This window comes from Clarias gariepinus, chromosome 18, assembly GCF_024256425.1.
Source record: "Clarias gariepinus isolate MV-2021 ecotype Netherlands chromosome 18, CGAR_prim_01v2, whole genome shotgun sequence".
NCBI classification, from domain to species: Eukaryota; Metazoa; Chordata; class Actinopteri; order Siluriformes; family Clariidae; genus Clarias; species Clarias gariepinus.
This window is the reverse complement of record NC_071117.1, coordinates 16328413-16351705: the sequence shown is the minus strand read 5'-3', so window position 1 is coordinate 16351705 and position 23293 is coordinate 16328413. Positions and strand designations below refer to the sequence as shown.

Here is a 23293-nt window from a genome sequence, read left to right as displayed (position 1 = left end):
ATCATAATACTGCCTCAAAAGACTTGTCCAGTGGACACTTTGCATGGAGACAAAGTTTTTTGTTGTTTTTTTATGTCAGAAATAAGCACAGGGTTCTCTCTACTCCCTGCTTCATTTGCAGGCAATGTGATTTAAGGGAACTCCACCATTCAGAACACCCTGCAACGTCACCAGGGCAGACGTCCATTCCTCTGTGCGTTACCATGGTAACATAAGGACTTCGGATACCTATCGCTGTTGCTGTGGATATTTCACACTACAAGCATTAAATATTAAATAATTTATTAAATATAATTATTTATTTAATATTAAATAATTTATTGGTTATTAATAATAATAATAATTATTATTATTATTATTTTTATTATTATTATTATTATTATACATGTACTGTGATGTATAATTTTTTTTTTTGGGGGGGGTGGGGACTTTTAAGTTAAAAAGAGTGTCCTCTTGTCTGGTGCTTCATGTTCACAGGTGTAGTAAGTTCACCTTGTTGATTAGGGTCTTAGGTAGTTAAGTTTCGGTTTAGTCTTGTCTAGTTGTTTACCAGAGAAATCTCAGGGAAATTCCCAGTGTCTGATTCCTGTTTGATTTTGTTTGCTTAATAAATGTTACTTTCTGCACTTGCCTGCTGTTCCTATTCACGACAATTATAGTAATCTCAGCGGCCACCTTAGGTGTTTTCTTTGCATGATGCAGTCCATTAATTTGACACTTTCCTAAAGCATTTTAACATTTTAACACCATCCTTTCTGACAAGGCTATTAAAGAAAGAAAGAAAGATGCTACTTTCTGCATCATTGTTAAGTTGAAAGATATTAATCACCACAGTTATTTTTCAATCCTGAGACCTTAACGTTTTTGCATCATAATACAATGGATGACTTTTGACTGAAAGATGCATCAGTAAATGTTCTAATAAATAATTGAATGTCACAAAATAACAATATTAGTACTTTTTTAAAGTTTAATTTTGCCTGTTCCTCTTGTTAAATGGTGGTAGGTGCATCTAAAAGACTTTGTAATCTTAAAAAGGCCTCCTAGTGCTATTTTGGTGAGTTGTTTAAAGTTGTTGGAATGCCCTTTCCCAAAATTCAGTAAAAAAAAAAAAAATCCAATATGTCTGGATAAATAACTGCTGCTTTCAGGCCAACTAGCAAAAAGTGACTACTGGCATCTGGCTGTTCTCTTAGCTTTCTTATTAGTCTGAGAGCACCAGGTGCTCCTGTCTGGGAACAATTAGCTGTTCCAAAAGCTTTCCAACTGCATATTAGCAAACCAATTTTACTAAAAGGTATGGTTAAGTTTATGGCTGTTTAGTTGTTACTTATTAAGTGTTGTTTAATAATGTTGTCCCTGAGAACTTCAGAAAGTTTTCACCTTCAAAATGGTTTTCAACCTCTGTCTATGTTTGGAGAAATTTGCCTTGGAACATATTTTTTTCTGAATTTATATTTAGATATGAATGTATTTATTTTTATAGGCGGCAGGGTGGTGTAGTGGTTAAGCACTGTCGGAGGAGTTTGCATGTTCTCCCCGTTCTTGGTTGGTTTCCTCTGGGTACTCCGGTTTCCTCCCACAGTCCAAAGACATACAGATTAGGCTACTGTAACTGGTTCTCCAAAATTTCACATAGTGTGTGAATAAGTGTGTGTATGTGTGTGTCCTGCGATGGATTGGCACCATGTCCAGGGTGTATCCTGCCTTGTGCCATAAGCCTCCTGAGATAGGCTCCAGGTCCCCATGACCCTTAATACAGGATAAAGCGGTATAGAAGATGACTGAGTGAGTAAGTGAAAGTGTATTGTTTATATAAAAATAGCAAAATAGCTACAATTTGGACAAAAAATAAAGAATGCATCTGAGGTTTTCTGAGGCTTATGTTTATAAGCATGGTATATAATCTTAAAATTCAGAGAAATTATCGAGGTAAAATTAAGTGTCATCCTTTCAGCACTATAAAAGTGAGGTCAATGGTTTTACCCTTAAAAAAAACTCAGTTTAAATAAGGCATTGCCCCTAATCTACAGCGTTTCTGTCCTACTGTATAAGGGAAGCTCAAACCATGAGAACGTTTTTGAAATTTGACCAGATGATGTGGTAACTAGAATGACTTATAAATCAGTTTCATCCTAAATATATATATCGCTATCATTTATACTGTACATCCTCTTATCATCCTAACCTGAACAACTAGAGTGTGTTTGTCATCAGCTGCTTTGATTTCCTAATCAAGATTTACATTAGTTACCCTGAATAAGCATAAAGTTACACAAAACAGATCAGAATATAAGGTTGTTGTTTTTTTTTAAATTGTATGTGAAAACACTCATACAAATAAATTAGGCATAAATCCATTTATATCTAGCTTAATAAACAAGGCCCAGGATATAAAAATGTTGAAATGCATACAGTATATGCACTGAAAATATATGAAATAATAAAAAGCTAAAGTTTATGAATACTTATGTCTTCTCAGTGCTATATTCAGAAATATTGTTAAATATTTGCACTTCAGTTTTATTATACTAGTCCATCTTTGAGCAAACACTCATATTAAGGACTTTTTATTATGAGTACATACTGTACAGCTACAGAAGTATAAAGCTATAATGTAAAAGGAGACGTTGCAGATGAGGTACATGGAAGATGAGTACAGCGAATCACACCAAATAATTTCATCATTTTTCAGCTGCTGATTTGAGTGGACACTGGGAATCACCTGAATGTCTCTGTTTCTCATATCACTGGGTAAGTATCTAAATGCGTATAAAGTCTGTTCTCTCTACCAGAACTCCAATTCAAACAGCATGAAAGAAGGAAAAAGGGTAAGACACAGTGGAAAGTGTGTGTGCACACATGTACACAGCAATGTTTAAAGCTTGAGACAAAAAGAGGATAAAAAGAAAGAAGCAGAAAAGGTCCCAAATGTGCTGTCTTGCCAAGGGGGGTTGTCAGGCATTTGTAGAATTGAATAGGTTTCAGTCATGCTAAGCGCCTCTTCTGCCGATTAAAGAGAAAAGAAAAAAAAAAAGGTTGCATTAATTCAGCGAGTCTCATTTAACAGGTTTCTTTAGAAGCCTCAGCATTCAGCTGGTAAATAAACAGGCCTGCACTCATAATGGAGCTCAAAGCAGGAGTGCTGATGTAAGATCAGATTTAGCTGTGGCCATAAAATTTCCTGCACAAAGAGTAAAGCTGAGCCTGCAGTAGCACTTCGAAATGGAAATGAACGAGACTCCTGGGCTCATTTTCTAAACAGATTCGCTGATTCAGAATTAATTTGACCAATTACACATACTGGAAGGTAAGCTGATCCATGAAGAACGCTACAAAGTGGAGCTCAAGGCTGACTTTAGGAAAGCAGGCATGGCTGAGTAAACTAAATGTGGGGTGTCAAACCTAAAGAACCTAAAGAGTCAAGTCTGGATGTGGGTGAGTATTCGGTTACACTGTTGACCAATCTGACGAAGAATTCCTTTACATAATCAAACCTGTTGAAATTCACTGCAAAAGAAAACATATATCAGGATCTATAATATAAAGTGTACTTTAATTTAAAAATAGTTATATAATTATTTTTCTACTATTGTTTTCAACGTCGCCCTGAAATGCTCGAGCATGCCACACTTACTAATTTAATCACAGCCCATGAAATCAATCATACAATAACAGGTTAGTAATATATTATACAGTATGTATATACAGTATGTGTATAATATAGTATATTAGGTATATATTCCTGATCCTTCTAAATGTAATTCTGCATATGCCACTCTCAGAACAACACATGACTGGCTTTTAGAAGCGAGTGTGATTTACATCAAGTGCAGCACACAGCCCACATTCAGACCCTGCGTAAAAAAAAAATAAAAAAAGCCTGCCTGAATTTTTCTTTTGTGATGCTTGTTTTTTTCCCTCTCACTGTACTGCAGCTTTTTTGTTTTGTTTTGTTTTGTTTTGTTTTGTTTTGTTTTGTTTTGTTTTGTTTTGTTTTAGTTATTGTTTGTTTTGAGGGATTCCGTCAGCTCTTCGGGAAGATGAATGCATAGAAATTTGCTTTAATATCTGCCAGTTGACTTTGTTGACTTTCCCACTTGATTTCCTTTATTTCATTAACAGTGTCTTTAAGGTTAGTGTTTTGCTGTATTTCTCTATAAATAAATGCAAATGGAATTGGTTATATTATATATAAGGATTAGTGAGCACCATGCTTGACCAGTGATCTCGTATGTTTCAGATTATGATCAAAGTCATCTGGTACCTTCACCTCTGTCTTGTGGAGGTTTATGGTGATGCCACTGACCCTTCATAGTGTTTCTAATCAACTGCTTTGTTTTCCCTGACTGATCTTTCTGTTTCCGTCAAGGGATCGCCTTAGCGGACCATCCGATCCGCGCACACAGATTTTGCCCTTCCAGACGCAACCCGCCCACTTTTCTAACCGGGCTTGGACCTGGCACTGCAGGCAGCGGCTGGGTGGTGTGGGGTGTAGGAACCCACTGATGACAGGGCTCGGTAATGGATCCTCAAATCATCAACCTAAAGTTTTAGCCACCTGAGCCACCACTCCCCTACTATAACTAAATTTAATACTTTAAACTAAATTTGAGAACTTCAAAAATAGTTGGTTCAAACAAAAGGTGCCTTCGTGAAAAGTTATTTAACAAACCTAAATGTAAATGTCAGGACCATGTACATCACAGATAGGAGCAGCTGTGCCAATGGTACGTACAGTAAGGAGTGCATGACAACTTCTGATCACTTTTCTGGGAGAAATGTTCCCCAATTTCAAAACCTTAGCAGACTGCAAGCTTAGCCTTCAGATGTAAATTAAAACAGTCACACGAAGTCATCTGTTACAATCCACAAAACGTGTGTGTGTGTGTGTGACAGATTCCAGTCTGCAGCCGCTATGTGTCTTGCCCCATGTTGCCTAAGATGACATCACTATTGCGTTTGACTTGAAAAAAACAAAAAAAATTAATATACATATTAGGCATAGCATGAAGGTTCACTTCCTTGTTTTCCCTCCTCTCCTGGTAGCTCTAACCCTATTCTGTGTCGTAACAAGGCAAAGACACACACCTAATGACAATTGCCTCTGCACCATCTGCATTTGCCTTGATGCTTTTGCTTACACTAAAGCGAGCACCCAGTTTACATCCAGCTGATTTCCTGTAATTGTTTTGTTTATATTCTAATTGCAATTAATTGTTTCATTAATTCTAATCTTGCAAAATTGCTCTGTTCAAATTTGTATGTTTAGCCACAATGGCTGCAGTGTTTTTAGTGTCCTCTGCTGTCAATCCACAAGGGAAAAAAACCCACCACATCTGCTTTGTGTGGTGTTGACATGAAAGGTGACCACAAGGTCAATGTCCCTGTTCATCTTTCTATCTTTCATGTCTCTACAACTGCATAATCTATAAGGATGTTTGGTATTTTAATTATTACAACAAAAAACGAATAAATGAAAATGACTAAGGATTATTAAAAAATAATACTTTAACAGATGATAATAGACTATGATGGAATGATGAGGATGGAATTTATGATCCTGTCAGTCAAAATAATGGACAAAAAGATGTTCTATTGCGACCTCTGGTCTCGATCTTATCTCTATTTTCAGGGATGGTATGTGCTGTTGTTTTCTTGGTGGTGTAGTCAAGCATACAGTGGCTGTAGCATATACTAGTTCATTGGTTTGAGTTACAGTGGTAATAGGGATTGTTGCAAGGCCTCTATTGATCTGCTACAATACTATCTAATGGAGCTTCCCCACTAAGCCTTGGTAATCAGTCTTAGGATTTGACACGGCTAGCTTATCCGTTATTCTCTGCCTCATACTGGCAGCTGTGTTCTGGAATAGAGGGGTGATAGTGAGTCCAACTTTAATTGTTGGTTGCATATCCAGTCGTTCTTCTAAGTCATCTTCGGTCCTGGTTGTAAAGAGAGTAGCTTTCTCTTTACTATGTTGAAGTGTTTTTGTAACTAATTGCTTTTTAGTCATGATGAAAACTAAATTGATTTCAAAAGTGTTTTTTGCAGCATCAGCTTCATTTTGTTTTGCAGCTTCGGACCAACAGTCAAACATGGTGGTGGTATTGTGAAGGTCTGGGGCTCTGCAGCTTCAGATCATCACCATGTTTGATTATTGGTATGAAGTGCTTTTTATGTTGGTTTTATACCTGATGTAACAGGATGCACACTTTCCAAAACCATTGTCTCATCAGTCCACAGAATATTTGCTCAAAAGTGTTGAAAACAATCAAGATATTTTTTGGTAAAGGTGAGACGTGGGTTTGTGGGTTTTTTTGATCAGCAGTGGATTTCACCTTGGAACTCTACCATGGATGCCATTTTTGCCCAGTCTCTTTCTTACTTATCTGATATCTGATGTAAGTATGGCCTGCAGTTCTTTAAATTATGTTCTGGGTTTTATGAGCTCCTGGATGAGTTGTAGTTGTGCTCTAGAAGTAATTTTGGTAGGTCGGGACACTCTTGGGAGAGCGGTGAACCCTCAAATCTTTTGTTCTAACTATTTGTGGATATGGTTTGCTGGAGTCTCAAGCCCTTAGAAATGGCTTGGTTACTCTTTCTGTTCCTGAATTTCTTTAAATCATGTTGCTTGAGATCTTTTCGTGTGCTTTACTTTGTCAGGCAGGTCCTATTTATGTCTATTTCATTTAATAATCAGGCCTGGGTGTGGCAGGTAAAATGTAACTCAGGTTTCCTGCAAATGTGGTTGATCACAATTTATTCAGTGAACAGTACATATGAACAATTAATTGGGAATTAGTTTTTCACATGGGGCCAGCGAGATTTCGACAGCTTTTTTCTTTTAATAAATAAAATAATATTTTTAATTATTTTTATTTATCTGAATTAAATAATTTAAGCGGACAACTATGAAAAAAAAAGAAGAGACAGATATATTTTTACGGCACTATACAGTATGTTGTCTGAGGTTGGATTTTGACTAATGCTAAGGTTCATAGAAAAAAAAAAAGGGAGTGAACTACCTTTTACACATGACTGTACACCATCTAATAATTATGTCTGCTATTGTGGTAGATTTGCATGGTATACAAAATGATTTATTCCAGTCAGCCACTTATTTTCAGATTGCCCTGGTTACCCCAAAGCTTATCCATCATTCTCTTCCTCATATTGGCAAGTATGTGCTGTGATGGAGGGTCCAACTGAAGTTGCTGCTGTTGTTGCACACCCAGTTATTCTTTGGTCTCATTTATCTCTTCTTTGGATTCATTTCTCACGATGAAGGGCAGGTTTTGTTGATGGATAGAGAAATTTGTCTTGCTGGACCCTGCTGAAGTTAGACCACAGCTGGGTTTTAACCCACAGTCACAGTACAAGCATCAATTTACAATCCTATGAGTGTGTTGTTTAGATCCCAGAGTCTGGAGGAAGGGATTGGAGAGGCGCAGAATACAGGTTGCTTGGAGTCCAGTGTGAAGTTTCTACAGTCTGTGATGAATTGTGTTGCCATGTCATCTCCTGGTGTTAGGCCACTGCTGTTTTCTCAAGTCCAAAGTGAATTCAGACATCTACCAGGAGATGTTATAGCACTTCATGCTTCTGTCTGCCAAAAAAATCTATAAAGAAGATGTTTTTTTTTTTTTTTTACCTGCCTCCAGTGCCAAAACTACCACTAACAAGTTGTAATTATATTATTATGCTTGATTGGCTTGCCAACCCACCTAACCTGAACCCCACAGACAATTATGGGGATTTATCAAGAGGAAGATGAGAAACATCTGACCCAACAATTCAGACAAGCTGAAGGCTGCTATAAAAGCAACCTGGTCTACAATATAATACAATGTTTGTATTGTGAATCTATATATTTTTATGAATATAAATATATGATTTTTTGATTGAGCTGTAAACCATGAAATAATCATTTCTTTATCGTCGAAATTAAAACAAAAAAGCTTTCAAATATTTCACTTTGTGTGTAACTAATTTGAAATATGCAATAACTAATGCACTGTATTTGTAGTTATATGTTGCTTCTTATTATGCTGGACATGACATTTGACCTTTATATAATCAATGGTACACTAGTTTTTGTATTCTGTCAATTTTCAGTATCATGCCAGATCTTGAATTGTGTGTACTGCTGCTTTAGGCTAGCACCATAAATCATGTTCATAAGCTACAAGCTCGCATATTTTAGCTTTTTTTTTTGGAGATCCTTTGTAGATATGGCAATAGAATGCACATATAATTAAGTTACACTCTCTAAATACCAGATGATACCAGCCTGAACATGGTGCAGGTACATTAGATAAGGAGGAAGGCAAGACATTTCTTTTTTTTTTTTTCTTTGTTTTTCAGACAGGATAGATATTATAGAAATCTTGTTTTATTTATGTATTTATTTGGGGATTCCTCAAACACAATGCTAATTTACTGGCAAAATAACAAATCTGATCTCTGGTCATCTTCATTTATGCTACAACATTTGACAGACAAAAATTCTGATATCACTTTGTTTTTAGTCAAAAAACTAAAGTGTAAGTGTAACATTACTGTGTTTTCAGTAGATCTGCATGTCTGATTGTTTTTTAACTACAGCAGATAAAGAAGGGAAATTAAAACTTGTTCATGTGCACACCTGGAGAAAACAATACTTATGTGCATGAACATACAGGTAGTTCTGTCTTAAGGCCATAACTTTCTGTTCTACTGTTCTTAGGATCCTTACAAAACGCATAACATTGAACCTGGACAGAACGTTTGTGACTATCTTGACTTTAGCGTCTATGTTCTTTAAACACAGTTCGGTCCAGGTGGCTTTTTTTTTTTCTTAAAGCAGATTAGTCAAAGTAGATCTCATCATTATTGCATGCGGGTCTTTTTTATATTGAAGGATTTGGGCCATCTAAAGCACACAAAAAGCTACAGGCAAGACTGAAAACCCCAGACAATGTTAGTGCTAGCCATTTGTGACCAGGCACAAGAGCTCTTAATTAGGCAGAAGGGTAACTAATTATTCATATCCATGATGGAGAGAGTGAGGGGTGAGTACAGAGAGGAAAATAAGTGGGAAAATGATTTATGATCGGATAAAAGCCCTCACTGCGGCATGGCATTTTGGGGCGGGGGTGTAAGGGAGGTGGGGGGGTGGGGTGGTGAGTGCGGCTCAGAGTGGATTGGCTGTCCCTTCAGAAGTGAAAGAGTAAATCATGGAGTGGGACAAAGAAAAAAAATGTGTGCGGGAGTGAAAGAAAGAGAGACTCAAAAGAACCTTGAGCTGTTTGGTCTTTTCCTTCAGTGTTTGCTGGTAGATCTGAAGTTGTTCGGCTGCCTCTGGACCAGGCTGACGAGCTAATATATGCTTCAGTTCCACATACAGCTTCTCCTTTTCCTACACAAAAAAAAGATATAATACAGATGCACATTTACACACAGGGTGTTTAAATAATTTGGAATTAATAAGGTACAAATCCACATTAAACACTCCCCAGCTCCATCAGATGGATATAAAAACACTCATGATTATTCTTTCATTAAGTATGCTCGAGAGTGTGTTCTGTGCAAACATACTCCATTAAATGAAGACTTCAGAGGAATGCTAGTGAAGCAGACAGTCTGGCATGGATTTCTAATTGATAGAGCAAGGAAATTATTTGGCTCTAAATAGGCTACGTATTTATTCTTACTTATTCTTTTCTGTACTTTTTTATCTGAAAAGCCTTGGGACAAAAGAGAAACAACGAAATGTAATGAGCACATTACGGGGGGTGTTCGAGACAAACCAGGACTTTTGACTATGCTGAATTCGGGAACACAATTATGTATATAATCCTCTATCCTCATACTGCACTAATGCATCTATCCCAGTGCTTAGTTATTCATGTCTAAAACACTGGCCTCCCAGGAACTCCTTCAATGGCCCAAACAGGTCAGGACTGTATGGGGGTGTGTCAATAACTACCTGTTGAGGTCTTGTAATTTGCAAGTGGTTTTCATGAATGATTGTGTGTACAGCCCCTCGTATATACTAAGAGTGTCTTCCTAGTTCTCTTTTTTTCCAGTTGTACTCAATCTAGCACACTTAGAAACGTGTTCTATGGACACTGGAAAAGTATTCTATTATTAGATACAACTGTCAAAAAACAAAAGATTTCAGCGAGAAGTAAACGATTAACAAAATTCCCAAATACGAATGGATGCAGTAAAGGACTAAAGAGGGGAAGTATGCACTCTTCGCTCTGGAAGCCAGTAAGTTAGTTGCATGGTTTGGAGATTGACAGTATTAATCATAGTGATAGTAGTGTTTGTAATTGTCTTATGATATGACAGTGCCACTCTAGTAGAAAGTTTTTGAGCCTTTAATACTGACATGCAGCCTTACCAACCCAGAGTTCAATAGTGAGCACTTGTCAATACTAGTGACACGGAGACAAGCACCTGTCATACTGTATAACTGAGCTAAATGTGTCCTGAAAATCTCCAGGTGCACAGGACAGCTGGGATTCAAGTATATAATAAAGGAATTAAGACATCATATTTCTATGAATAGACAGAAAACATGGCATTTCTGTGTTTGCCAGTTTCGAAGGAATCCCACCCCGGATCTGTATATCTAATTTTAGAGTACTGACAATTATTTGGACTAAAATGGCATATCAAAGACACTGCTTGTCATGCTTGTCAAATATAACAGCATCAGAGTGACAGCTATTATCATACAACCTCCACGCAAGACTGAATCATACACATATGCACAAACTGTTTGCCCACAGCAAATTAGGCGTGACCACACGGGTAACAGCGCATTGGAATGGGTTCTGGTTGTCTTGGTTTAAAACAAACAGCGTCATTTGGCTATGAAAAGTGGGATAATGATTTCATCATATGACCATGTTTCCTACACCTTTTTAAATCCTGTTCTTTGTCACACTCCTTCCTGGCATACATGCTCTCACACTTTCTCAACTCCATTTTCCATTTTTAAACATTCTGCAAAAGCGCACCTAAATTTATCCATATATGTAGGCTTTAGGGTTGTTTTTATACATATGCGTCAAGGATTTGAATTTAAACTTATTTACGATTTTTACTTTTTGTGTAATGGTTGTCACTAAAAGATTCTTTAGAACAATTGAATTCTTATTGACATGGTCTTCCATCAGTAATTGAAACACAGCACAAATGGTGAGGGTTAAAAAACACAGGGTATTATGTATCAGTCATCTCATCAGTCAAGGCCCTGGAAATAAGCTGTAAAGGACCTCAGATATTAACTCACTAAGCAACAGTTTACCCTTATCCCAGATACTTCTTTTTAAGTAGGGTGAAGAACATACAGTAACCCAGGTGGTTGTACACAATGTATAACTTTTCTAAGTGGGTTTACACAACACCCTGTCTTTCTTGCTCTTATATGCACTTAGCACAGCTTAGCCCTAAAAAGACTAGAATGGTAAGTATCACTTCACCTGCCCTGGGGTTCAGATATATGTAAGTTCAAGAATATAGCCAGTAATATACCAGGCCTATTGACAGTAACTAGTGACACATAATATCAAGGTGGAGGTTCACGTTTAAACCTCTCTGGCTGGCACTCAAGAAGAGTAGGCTCTATTATCTAGGGATTGAATCCTAATACCACAACCATCCAGAAAGTGAATCTGGCCATGTTGTGTGGGTGGGAGAGCTGGCATATTTTCTCCCCTATGAGAGTGACACTAACCAATCGTGGTTGGCCGTGAACTCGTGCTTCCATTCAAGCCCTGTAACATGAGCAGCTGTCCAAAAAGTGGTGCCGTCTCAAAGGAAGTGCAGTATGTACTAGCCCTCACCTTTAATGAAGGAGAAATATCTAGAAAACTACCTGCATATATGTGTTTTGGGCTCCATAGCAGCAGCAGCAGGAGCTGTACACCTTAGAATTTTTGAAATATACACATCAAACCGAGTGTTGCATGAGGGAATTGGATGTAAGTGCAATACAGTAGTACTCTTTAATGAAGAGAAGAGGAGAGGGACATGTCTTTTCAGGATTTTGGATATTACATCCTTAGGTACACTTGCTCTTTACCATAGACCCGTTCACCTGCAATAGGGGGAAAAAAGAGAGAGAAAAAAAGGTCTCTATATCCTGGTTATTTGCACTGCACAACATCTTGTCTACGGGTAGACAGTGTATTAAAAAACAGAATTTAGATTACGTGGTGATACTTGAACTTTCGGTTTAAAGACCTTATTTTATTAATTCATTTATTTATTTGTTTGTTCGTTTGTTTATATAATCCTTTATCCATTTATTTATTTAGAATTTTCTTTAAAAAAAAAATGTGACAGTGATGATTGAGACCCTGACAGTACTTTGGATATGACCTAGGCAGGTAGTCATTTTAAACTCATAGGCTCTACTGCAGTACGCGTCTTGTATGAAAGACCAAGTGTTACTGTATCATGTGTATTCAAGCATTGGGCAAGAAGCCAACACCACAATACTGATTACATAAACACTACAGGCAAAGGCTGTATAGTATGTCTGGTCTCTAATTGTGGTACCACCAACGCACAACAGTTCAGCACCATGGCCAGTGACCCTCAATAGACAAGTGCAAAAACAAATCTACAAATCAAAACAGGATTAAACCTCCTTTGGCTGGTAATCAGGACAGGATGGAATGAAAAGACAGCATGGCAGTAAGAAGATGCCAGATGAAAACTGCCCGTCTGTTGCCCTGTACAAATCATGCTTTTCACAGACTTAACTTCATGGTAAATTTTACCCTAGCCATTTTGCTTATTTTCCATTTGCTCAATGCACACTTTCTAACTACACTTAACAAGCCTGAAACTTAACACAATCAAGCTATTTTGGGAGCTGAACCCAAATAATGAGAAAGGTGTCCACAGAGGTACAATTTTGGCCCTAAACAAACATACAAACTGTACATACAGTACCAGATAAACTTTTGGTTTTTACTTTCTACTTTTTAGAATAAAACTGCTTTTTTTAACTCTAAAATAACACACATATGGCATTAGGTAAGGCTGTAATTACTAAGGATTTACAGAGCATCCTAGTAATAATTGAGTATCAACTGTTCAAAGAGATTATTGTGTATTTTGGATGCCATTAGTATGGGAAATTAAAAATCAGGAAAGACCAGTGAATTAGAAAGTATGTCTAATTTTTTGACTGTTAGTGTACATACAGTACAAAAACAGTAGAATCATAGAAAGGCACAAAGGGGATGGTAATGTTCATTCCAAAGCTAGGGAAATTGTTAAAAAAAAAGAAGCACAAATTACGAATAAATGGTTAAGATATACTGATGCTACCAAGCACAGATTAAGATGGTTTGACACGTATGCATGTGTACATCTGCTGGTTTAAATGTGACTTGACTGTTGCTAGAGGGTGGCTGTTATAGCCATGGAAATATTTTTTTATATTCATTTGAAGGAATTTGAAATCAGTAACATTAGCAAGAGTGAAAAACCCATACTGTAAAACCTACACCATTTCTCATCGCTGTTTCAGAAAAGTTCTTTGTGAATATTTATGCACAACAGCAACAAACTAAAGCTGCATGTTAATGCTATCGATGTCATCACCAAATGAAAAGGACCAGAGCAAGAAAAGGGTCACTGGAAGAACATGAAGTTGTCTGAGTAAAAAAAAAGTTCAACCTATACCTGCCAACAAAGCGACATAGCTTTGTGTTGTGTTTACGCATGGTCAAACAGAGATACACGGTGCTGCGGGCATTAAAAGATGGACCCTGTAATCAATATGCATGTTCCTGTGGATTCCAATTACATTTTGGCAGTCGGTTACTTTTTGCACAGCAGCAGGCCAAACTGTACCAGTGAATATGCTGTTTTTTTTTTTCTTTTCTGAAACTGGACATGCATTATCATTGACATTAGTGCTAGTTAACTAGCTGGTAGAAACCAACCTGGTAGTTAGCCTGAGATGTTCATGGGCCTGGTTTTATTATTATGTAACTGGCATTACATGCTCTAAAAGTTTTTTTTTCTTTTCTATTTTAAGCTCTTCCAAAAACTGTTCTGTTCCCTTTTATTTATTTTTGTTAATAATTAGTTCAGTTCAGTTCAGTGTGTTGCTGAAATACTACCTTACTATCAGCTTTTCAAAGGAAAACATTTTGCTTTAAAAGATTCAAGATCTTGATCTTGAGTGATTTCATATAGCTATTTTAGTAATATTATATATTCATCACTCCCTCACTGTCTATACCGCTGTATCCTGTATACAGGGTCGCAGGGTCCAATCCATCACAGGGCACACACACACATACAGTATACATACTCAGACTATGGTGAATACCAATTAGCCTAAACTGCATATCTTTGGACTGTGAAAGAGAAAACCAAAGTACCCGGAGGAAACCCACTGAGCACAGGGAGAACATGCAAACTCCATGCACACAGACCCGAGGCAGGAATCAAACCCAGAACACAAGGAGGTGCAAGGCAACATTGCCAACCACTAAGCCACCGCGTTGCCTGTCAATATTGATCAATAAGGAGAAAAAAACATATCATATGCATCGCCATATCACCCAGACCTAATACAGATCCAATTATTTTTGGTCATGTAAAAATAAAAGCCCATTAAAGAACAAAATAAGATGTAATATATTCAAAATGCAAGATAAAGATATAATATGTAATTCCTAAATAGTTAATTAAATATATTTGTTAACTTAATTAAGGCTAAAAATATAAAAAATCATGTCTTTGTCCAAACACAAACAACTATAACCATGTATAAAAATTAACTTAAGCTTAAATAGTACTTTTTGTGATAGTAAAACGACATTGCTACCTCTTGCAGAGAACCTGAATGATAAATAAAGCTGTTCTTTTCAAAGCTTTGTGATGGAGGGATTCTCTTTGCAATGCCTTCACAAATCGATTCTCTGAATGACCCGGCCCCACAGGTGCTTGATGAGTCATCAGTGGCCAATAGGACGTGACAGATTGTTGCAGGTTGAGAATGAAAGCAGAGTGTTTACCTGCAGCAGAAGCTCTTTCTCCACTACCTCCTCGGTTTTGGTTATCAGGCGTCGCTGAAGAGAGTGAATCTTCTGGATCAGCTCGAAGGTGCTCGGGTCACTTGCCTGCAGGGAAACCATTTAAAGAGAGAGAGAGAGAGAGAGAGAGAGAGAGAGAGAGAAAATAAGGAATCAGAAATGAGGCAATGAAGAGAATAAAAGAGCCTAAACCCCTGTTGTTAAATGTGTAGACTTTAAGGCAATTTTCCATAAATTCAGTCTTTAACTATCGGGAGAGAAAGGAGAACATGTATTTAGAATAACTGCTACTAATCGCAACATATGCTATATGTTTGTACGGTCTCATCTTTATTCATAGTTAATAATTTAATAAATAATAGTTCTCTCATTACTTAGTAAGTCACTATACATTAATGGTAATTGCTGTCTGGGCTACGCCATTACGGTAGATACATTTTTTAGTCATTAGTCCTCATCATTTGTGGAAGAAGATAAGTGGCTTAGCTGATTAGCTATAACATTATGACCCCAGAAAGTTTGAGTGAATAACACTAATAACCAACTATACAGTACACGAGCGAACTGGTGACAGGATCATGGGCTCCCAAGGCTCACCCATGCATAGGGGGACGAAAGACCAGCCCATCTGATCCCACAGCAAAGCTAATGCAGCACAAATTGCCAAGAAAGTCAATGCTGACCCTGATAGAAAGTGATCAGAACACCCAGTACACCACAGGGCACCGCTTGCAGCCAACAGGTTTAGGGTAATTGATAATAATAAATGTCCAGGCGATGCACAAGGCAAACAAGTCCAATCCATGAAGACCCCACGCCACTCCCCATCGCACCAAATGATCTTCTGCTAACATCCCAGGCACCACAGCACACCACTCCAGAGGTCTGGTGAAATCATGATCCTAGGAGACAGACCTGGCCGAGCTGCACAATGGGAACCTACACAATGTTGAGCTTATTGCTCAGCGTGTCAATGGTATGGCTAATCAGTGTATATATTTTTTTAAGTATAAGCAAGCAGTAATCCAGCTGGAGAAATCAATGCCCTCATAGGCTTTAGATTTTTTTTTCCATGATCGCTTATGATTTACATACTAGCTATCAGGGTTTTAAGTGTGGTATCTTCAGTCATATACAAATGTTACAGTAGTACCCCTTCTTTTAGTTCTGTGTTTTTGTAAAAAAAAAAAAAAAAAAAAAAAAAAAAACACATAATAAAAATCACTTGATTATAGTGGGTCATAGTACAGTATTAGGCAAATACAACCTCAGATGGAAAAAAAATGTGGCCAATTCTAAATACCAGCTTACTGCTTCCACAGGATTTAAGAAGGTACTGTAAGTTGTAGCCAGGTGCTGCTAATCATCAGCCAAAATCATAATCATTTTGGCAGTTTGCTGGTCTGAAGCATTCAGGTGTGTGTTAACACAATGCCAAGAGGGAAAGACATTAGCAATAGTCTTAGAGAAGCAATTGTTGCTGGACATCAATCTGAAAAGGGTTATAAAACCATTTCCAAACAATTTGGAGTTGACCATTCTACAGTGAGACAGATTATTCATAAGTGGAAAGCATTCTGCTACCATTCTTCCCATGAGTGGACATTCCAAGAATGAAAGATCAGACTAAAAAAAATACCAAAATCCCAAGAGCTACATGTCACACTCTACAGGCCTCACTGAGCATGTTACATGTTTAAGTACCGTATGTACACGACCGCACAGCAAAAGACTAAAAAAGTTTGTTTGGAAGGGCTGCATGGAGAAAGCCTCTTCTGTCTAAAAAGGACATGGAAGCACAACTGAGGTTTGCAAAAATGCATCAAACAAACCACAAGACTTGAACAATGAGACCAAATGGATAGATGAGACCAAAGTGGAGTCATTTGGCCTTAATGCCAAGCACCATGTTTGGCAAAAAACAAAGAACATTTTAGCAAAAAATACCTCATACTCATTGTCAAGCATGGGCATTTGGGCTTACTGTATTTTGCAGCCACGTGACCGTCGCAAATTACAGTCATTGAGTTGTCCATGAACTCTTCTGTATATCAGAGTATTTCAAATCAAAATATAGTACTGTATATTAAAGTCTAAAGCTAATGTTCAAAAGTTGAAAATCCAACTAAAGCTTGGGTGAAATTAGGTCACGCAGCAGGACAATGATTGAGAGTGTACCACTAACTCTGTATCAGAATGTCTGAAAAATAAAAGCATCCAGGTTTTGAAACGGCCTAGTCAGAGTCCAAACCTCAACTAAACTGAAATGCTGTGGCAGGACTAAGAGAGCAATGCATAAGCAAATGCCCCAAAACCTTAATGAACATTTTTTTAAGAATGTTTTAAAAAAGAATGGTCCAAAAAATTCTCCTTAACAATGTGAGAGACTAATAAAGTTATAAAGGAAATTATGTAACTGTATTACCACACGGTGGATCCACCATAACCAGCAATAACTAGAATAAATAATGACACCATGAAAAAAAAGTTGTATTATTCTTAATACCACAAACTAGTACTAATGCAATTTTTTGGGGGATAAGGATTGAATCAGCCCTGGACAAATTAGACATTTATTCTCTTCTGTAAACCAGGCAATTAGGGAGTGGGAGGTCATACCCCCTTTAGTGGAACTGAGAGTTTGTGAGAAAATAGTAGTAAAAAAAAAAAAAAAAAAAAAAAAAAAAGAACAAAACTGAGAAAGTAATACAAGATTTGTTTACTTTCTATCAGGATATATCATATATTATATATAGACAATGAGTAAGTGCATGAGTGTTAGCCAATGCAAACACACCATTATCAATTTAATTGTGATGACCTCCTTTCGTACATATGGTTCAGTGACATCAGAATATAACTGAAAATAAATTGTTATTTAATAAAAGTTAAGTAAAGTTAGTAAAAAGGTAATTATTATATGGACAAAGCATGATTCTATATGTCTGTTAAATAATAACACAAGCAGGGTTTGTTGATTGCTCCAACATGTACTATATTTTTGGTTTGGTCTGCGCTAAGAAATCTATAAACCAAAATTCTCCAAAGTGGTAATTCTATAAAAAGTATTTTTAAAACACCACTGTTCTTTTATTGTTTTCTTCACTTCTTGGCTTAAGAAAGAGATGATGGAGAAGACAGTTAATTAAAGCCTCTCCATACTGGGGAAGGCTTTTTCCACAAGATTCAATTAAATCTTTAGGAACCCGTTAGTTTGGACACGATATTTATTACCTGTGGTGATTTTATAGACTGTAAAATATGATGTTGTCTCAGGCCACAGAAATTAATGACATGATTGATTAAGGAGAGACTGCATTCCCAGATATACTCCAGTAATAATCCATGTTCCCAGCACCCCATATAAAAATAGTCCAAACAGATTAGGGCTTTATACCCACATAGTGGACAATACCGTACATACCTCAAGTCTTCTCCAACGATGAACGTTCATGGGACTTTCAAGTTCTTCTTGCAAGCTTTGACATCTTGCACGCTCCTTAATCAGCTCCCTTTGCATGTGGTACACCTCCCGCCTAGACAAAACCACAAGCCTATAAGAAACACAGCACTGCGCAAAGGTCCACACAGCACAATGATCTTTCTTAAATGCAACATGTAACAAATACACTATACCTGGACCCTATAAAAAAAATGATACAATATTTGCATGAATCTGATGGCACTTTAAACCTCGCCAGCATGCTCTATACAGCACCCACACTTGCATAGAGTACATACAATCCGATGGCGCTTGATGTCAATGCAATGTCTGCAAATGCCTTTGACCTGCTACAGTGGTAATTCACTCTGCAAATAAACAACTTGAAAGCTCATCTGCCAACTTATTAGCATCAGTGGCTTGGTAATAGCTGCTAAAAAAAAAATAAAACAATTTTTTTAGCATCAAGAAAATGCCTTTGAGGCCAAAAAGGAGAAATAAATTCCCTATACACTGAAAGATAGTCTACTTAGTCTTGATAAGAAGGTGGCGAGAGAATTTGTTACATTAATGTTGGGTAAAGAGAAAGAAGAAGCACATTTAGTAAATAAGCTTGACTGTAATGGCATCTAAAAAGAACATTCACTGGTTCTAAATGATATTGCTCTGACATAGCCAATACACATAAAAATGGCCTTCATGCTGAGTTATTAAACCCATTTAGTATATGTTACTAAAGCACATAAACACCCTATCTTCAGTAGACAAATAGCAAGCATTGAAGAGCCATAAGTTAACCCAATGAATGGCAGCAATACTGTAGGTGTGGCAAACATTATGTATGAAAGAGTTTACACAAGTCGGGATGGGAATGATAATCATGCTTATGACCTGAGCACATCTTAGGTTGAATTAATGGGGATGTTTGAGGCTAACATGATAAATTAGCAAGTAGAGACATTCCCAATAGAAAATGTTATTAGCAGTGTCTTTAAACAGGCATCATTTATTTAGGAAAGTAAGTAGAGTTGGGGTGGAGTGGGGAGGGGGGCTAGAGACACTGTTGTTGAGTTCAAGAACAAAATTGCCAGGAATATAAATGAGGTGTGTAGGACAGTGACACTATCTGTGTAGTGTTCCAAATATCCATATCTCTATCTGATTTTGAGGTAAACCTGTAGTGGCCATAGCCCAAACAAGCAGGATTTGTTTTTCTTAAAAACATATAGGAAACTCCCACTTCACCCTGGTAAACAGCAGAATAGAAAAAAAAAAGGTAGAAATACTATATACAGTAAGCACTGTCAGCTGAATACATTATAAGGTGAATACATTATAAGGTGGTATCAGTGATAAGTGAGGTGAGTAAGTAAGTTATAAAGAAGCTAATAATGCCTTCCGACATACACCAGAATTGCACACAGTACGAGCATCTCAAAAGAAATATCACGGTTCCCTTAGTCGGACCTCATTATTACAGACCAGTGTGTATTACATGTGGATTAGAGTGAGTTTTGTTTAGATAGTATAAGTGTGTATTAGAGTTTAGTTTAGTCACTGATTTTATTTTGTGTGCTTTTTTTGTTGTTGTTTATTTGTTTAGGTCTCATTAATTCTTTTTAATAAAAAAGATTCATCCAGGTGGGAAAATTATTGCTAGATTAAAATAATCATCAGACTGATTGACTAATAAAAAATAAAAAAAAAACCTAATAGATTAATCAATAGAAAAAATCATTAGGTGCAGACCAATATGAACCTGACTAGACAGAAACCTGCACGAAAGTAAAAACCCTGTGACTTTTTCGGTGCATGCCTTTAGTCTTAACCAGATGTTTCATGACTTTTTATGGTAAGCTTTCTTAACGACAACAACAACAACATGCATTATCTTGTGGGCTCCTGTCCATATCTGTATTTATACAGAACACATTATCTTTTAGTTCAAAATAATGTAAACATACTGTAGTAATCATCTCGATTTTAGTTTAAACTATTTTTTTTTTGCATATTTAGTAATAAAACCTAGGGCCTGATGCCTGACTTATATGTACTGTACAGTATATATAAAATATATTGAAATTGCTTTGGAATCACTTCTCCTTTTAGGTTGCCCATGAGATGGGAATCTGGAAGCTCAGGTTAATAGTTGAGAAATTCCTGGCATGGGTTGAGGTCCACAATGTCATGGGCTGCGACCCAACATTGTTGCTCTGGGCCATAGCATTCCTAGTTAATAAAATATTCAATCCTTAATTCCTGTGTCATGAACTAAGAAACTCTCTGAGTAAGTATGTAGGTTGCCATTCAAGATCTAATGGTTCTTAGTTGGTCATCAATGGAGTAATGTAATTTGCCAGAGTTCCAGGTATGACAGGTTTGAGGCAAGATAAATGAAATGAGGGTGCAAGTCCACAGTTATGGGGTGAGTCCAAGTGATAAGTGATTTTGATTGGTACCTGTTAATGTGAGTAAGTGATTTTGATCAGTACCTTTTAATGTCCAGTGTACCTTTTAATTTGACTTTTGTTTTTTTCCACCATTAAGGGTAACAAAAATCGTGAAAATTGTGATGTAAATTGGGCCCCTGAGTCACTTACAAAGTCTTGGGGAACTCCACAGTAATAAAAGACATGGCTGAACATAAGCTTATCCACCTTAAAACAGTGGGTAACCAGGGCCAGGGTATTAAACCAATCAGTTTGGAGAATCCATGGCCAATTTGAGAGACAGTAACTTTCTGTCCCTAACATTAACATTCTGCTTACTAGGGGCGAAAATTTAATTTGCAAAAGAAGGCCAATGTTTTTTTTAGTGTATATGCACCCCTCCCGCCATTTATTCCAATATAGAAGCGGGAGAAGATATCAGCATTTGACATTAGTTTTCTATAGTCAATGCAAAAAAGAACACTGTTTTATATTTTTCCACAAAGAAAACCCCATGAGGGGTCACACTTTAGGCCTAAAGTACTGTAGCTTTGCTGTAGAGCTTTGTTGGTGTACACATTCACCACATCTTGTTTTAGTGGCTGTTGTGTTGGAGTTACAGTAGATAGATAAATCATATGGTCACTGTGGAGGTACAGTAGACTGCTGGCTTTGGCTTTACTGAACTCCTCCACTGTTCCCAAGGATGTGGATTGAAGTGACACATTTGGGACTCTCAACCACAGTGAAAACCAGTATTAGCGGTGGGGCTTTGAAATAATATTAAACACAGTGATCAGATTTCTTTGTCTGACTACTGTATTTCAGAAATGTGCACATGTATCCATGGGAAACATAGGCTGATGCAATGCTTGGTTGTGACAGTGACGAGGGAAAAAAAGGAAAGGGCTTGGTGCACAGCGAGATCTGGCCCTCACCAACAATAATCGTTCATACAGGCTGTGTGGGGACTTGCAGGTCTTCAGTGGTGGCTTGATCAGGATCAATCAACAGTGCCAAAACAGAAGACCAATTCATGTAATTGTAAAGTTCATAAAAAAAGTCACATTTTACACCCTAGGCATACACACCTTTTTTGGGCTCTGTCCTTGCCCTCTGGAGCATTTCCAAAGATTTGTTGCACTGCAAAAGCATAGTAAAAGACTTGAAATGGTTCTATTAAGCGGTCATACAAAGTAAGTTGTTTGCTGCCTTTCAGCCAAACTGCTGTAGCCCAGATGAGGGCTTCACCAGCTGGTAGACTGAACAAGTAGGCTATTGTTAAGAGGGCCCCAAGTGGAAAGAGTATTTTGTAGGAAATCTTGACACATGGCTGTCTTCCCATTGTATTTATCTAGCCTATTGATGAGAGAGCTGGTCTGCCACTACCGACATTCTGACTCCCCTGCTGCATACATGAAAGTAAACTATCATAAGACAGAAGCTCAGATGAATAAAAATGCAGTTGAAGCAGTTTTTGATAACAATAAAGGGAGACAAATCCAATACAAAAATCAAAGCTTGTGGCGGCAAAGACAGGCAAACGGCTAAGGTGATTTGCAGCCATCAAACAGCGGGGCAAAATAAAGGCATAAACTTGGCAGGGCGATAGGTAAACCCCAGCGAAATCAAACATGAGAAAATCTGGCTCTGTAAAGTGTGAGCCTAGTGTCTGTTTATGTAAGCTATGAGAGTGATTGCAAACAGGTGTGACTGATTAAAACTCTGGCGATTGTGAACATGATTGGAGATTGCACTCGGTGGCTGGCATATCTACAGTAGCGGCCATGGCGTGCTCAGTGAATTGGGGTTTCCCTGTGATTTGGGTTGTTTCACTGTCAATATTAAACAAGCATTACATTCAGGAGGAGCACTGTTACCTACGGCGAAGAATTCTTGGTTCATTGTGGCATAACCTTCAGAGATGAATGAAGTTAATTGCAGCACTTAGATGGAAGCAGGATGTTAAGGAGGGGTGATGATGAAACGGGGACTCAAGGTTTTATATATTGAATAAATGAGCAGTCTTATGTATTTGATACCATACTCAACCTGACTTTCACACACATATACACATATTTCTTGTACTTTTCTATTGAATTGCATTGATGATTATCTACAGTGTCATGTTCTGGTGGTTATACAAACTAATGTGAGTGTCAAGGAACTTTTTGCACTTTCATACTTTAATGCCCTTTTTTTAAAACACTGAACAACCTATAACTTTAAAAAAAAAAGAAAGAAAGAAACACTTCCTACTGAGGACATAACGAAAGCATAATGTTTTATATCTTATCAATTACCTATAGCTTGGTGTCATTTTTTTTTTTTTTTTCATTTTTATCCATACTGGACATATTTTT

At 37.3% G+C, this 23293-nt stretch overlaps 1 protein-coding gene across 1 annotated transcript in view; it reads right to left on the bottom strand.

Annotated features, from left to right (window-relative positions):
• The window catches only part of cfap58 (cilia and flagella associated protein 58), a 132336-nt gene that overhangs the window by 29739 nt on the left and 79304 nt on the right, over nt 1–23293 (bottom strand). Inside the window, 3 exon segments of the mRNA XM_053477311.1 lie at nt 9281–9400; nt 15042–15146; nt 18484–18595. Of these exon segments, the coding sequence (XP_053333286.1) occupies nt 9281–9400; nt 15042–15146; nt 18484–18595 (337 nt within the window).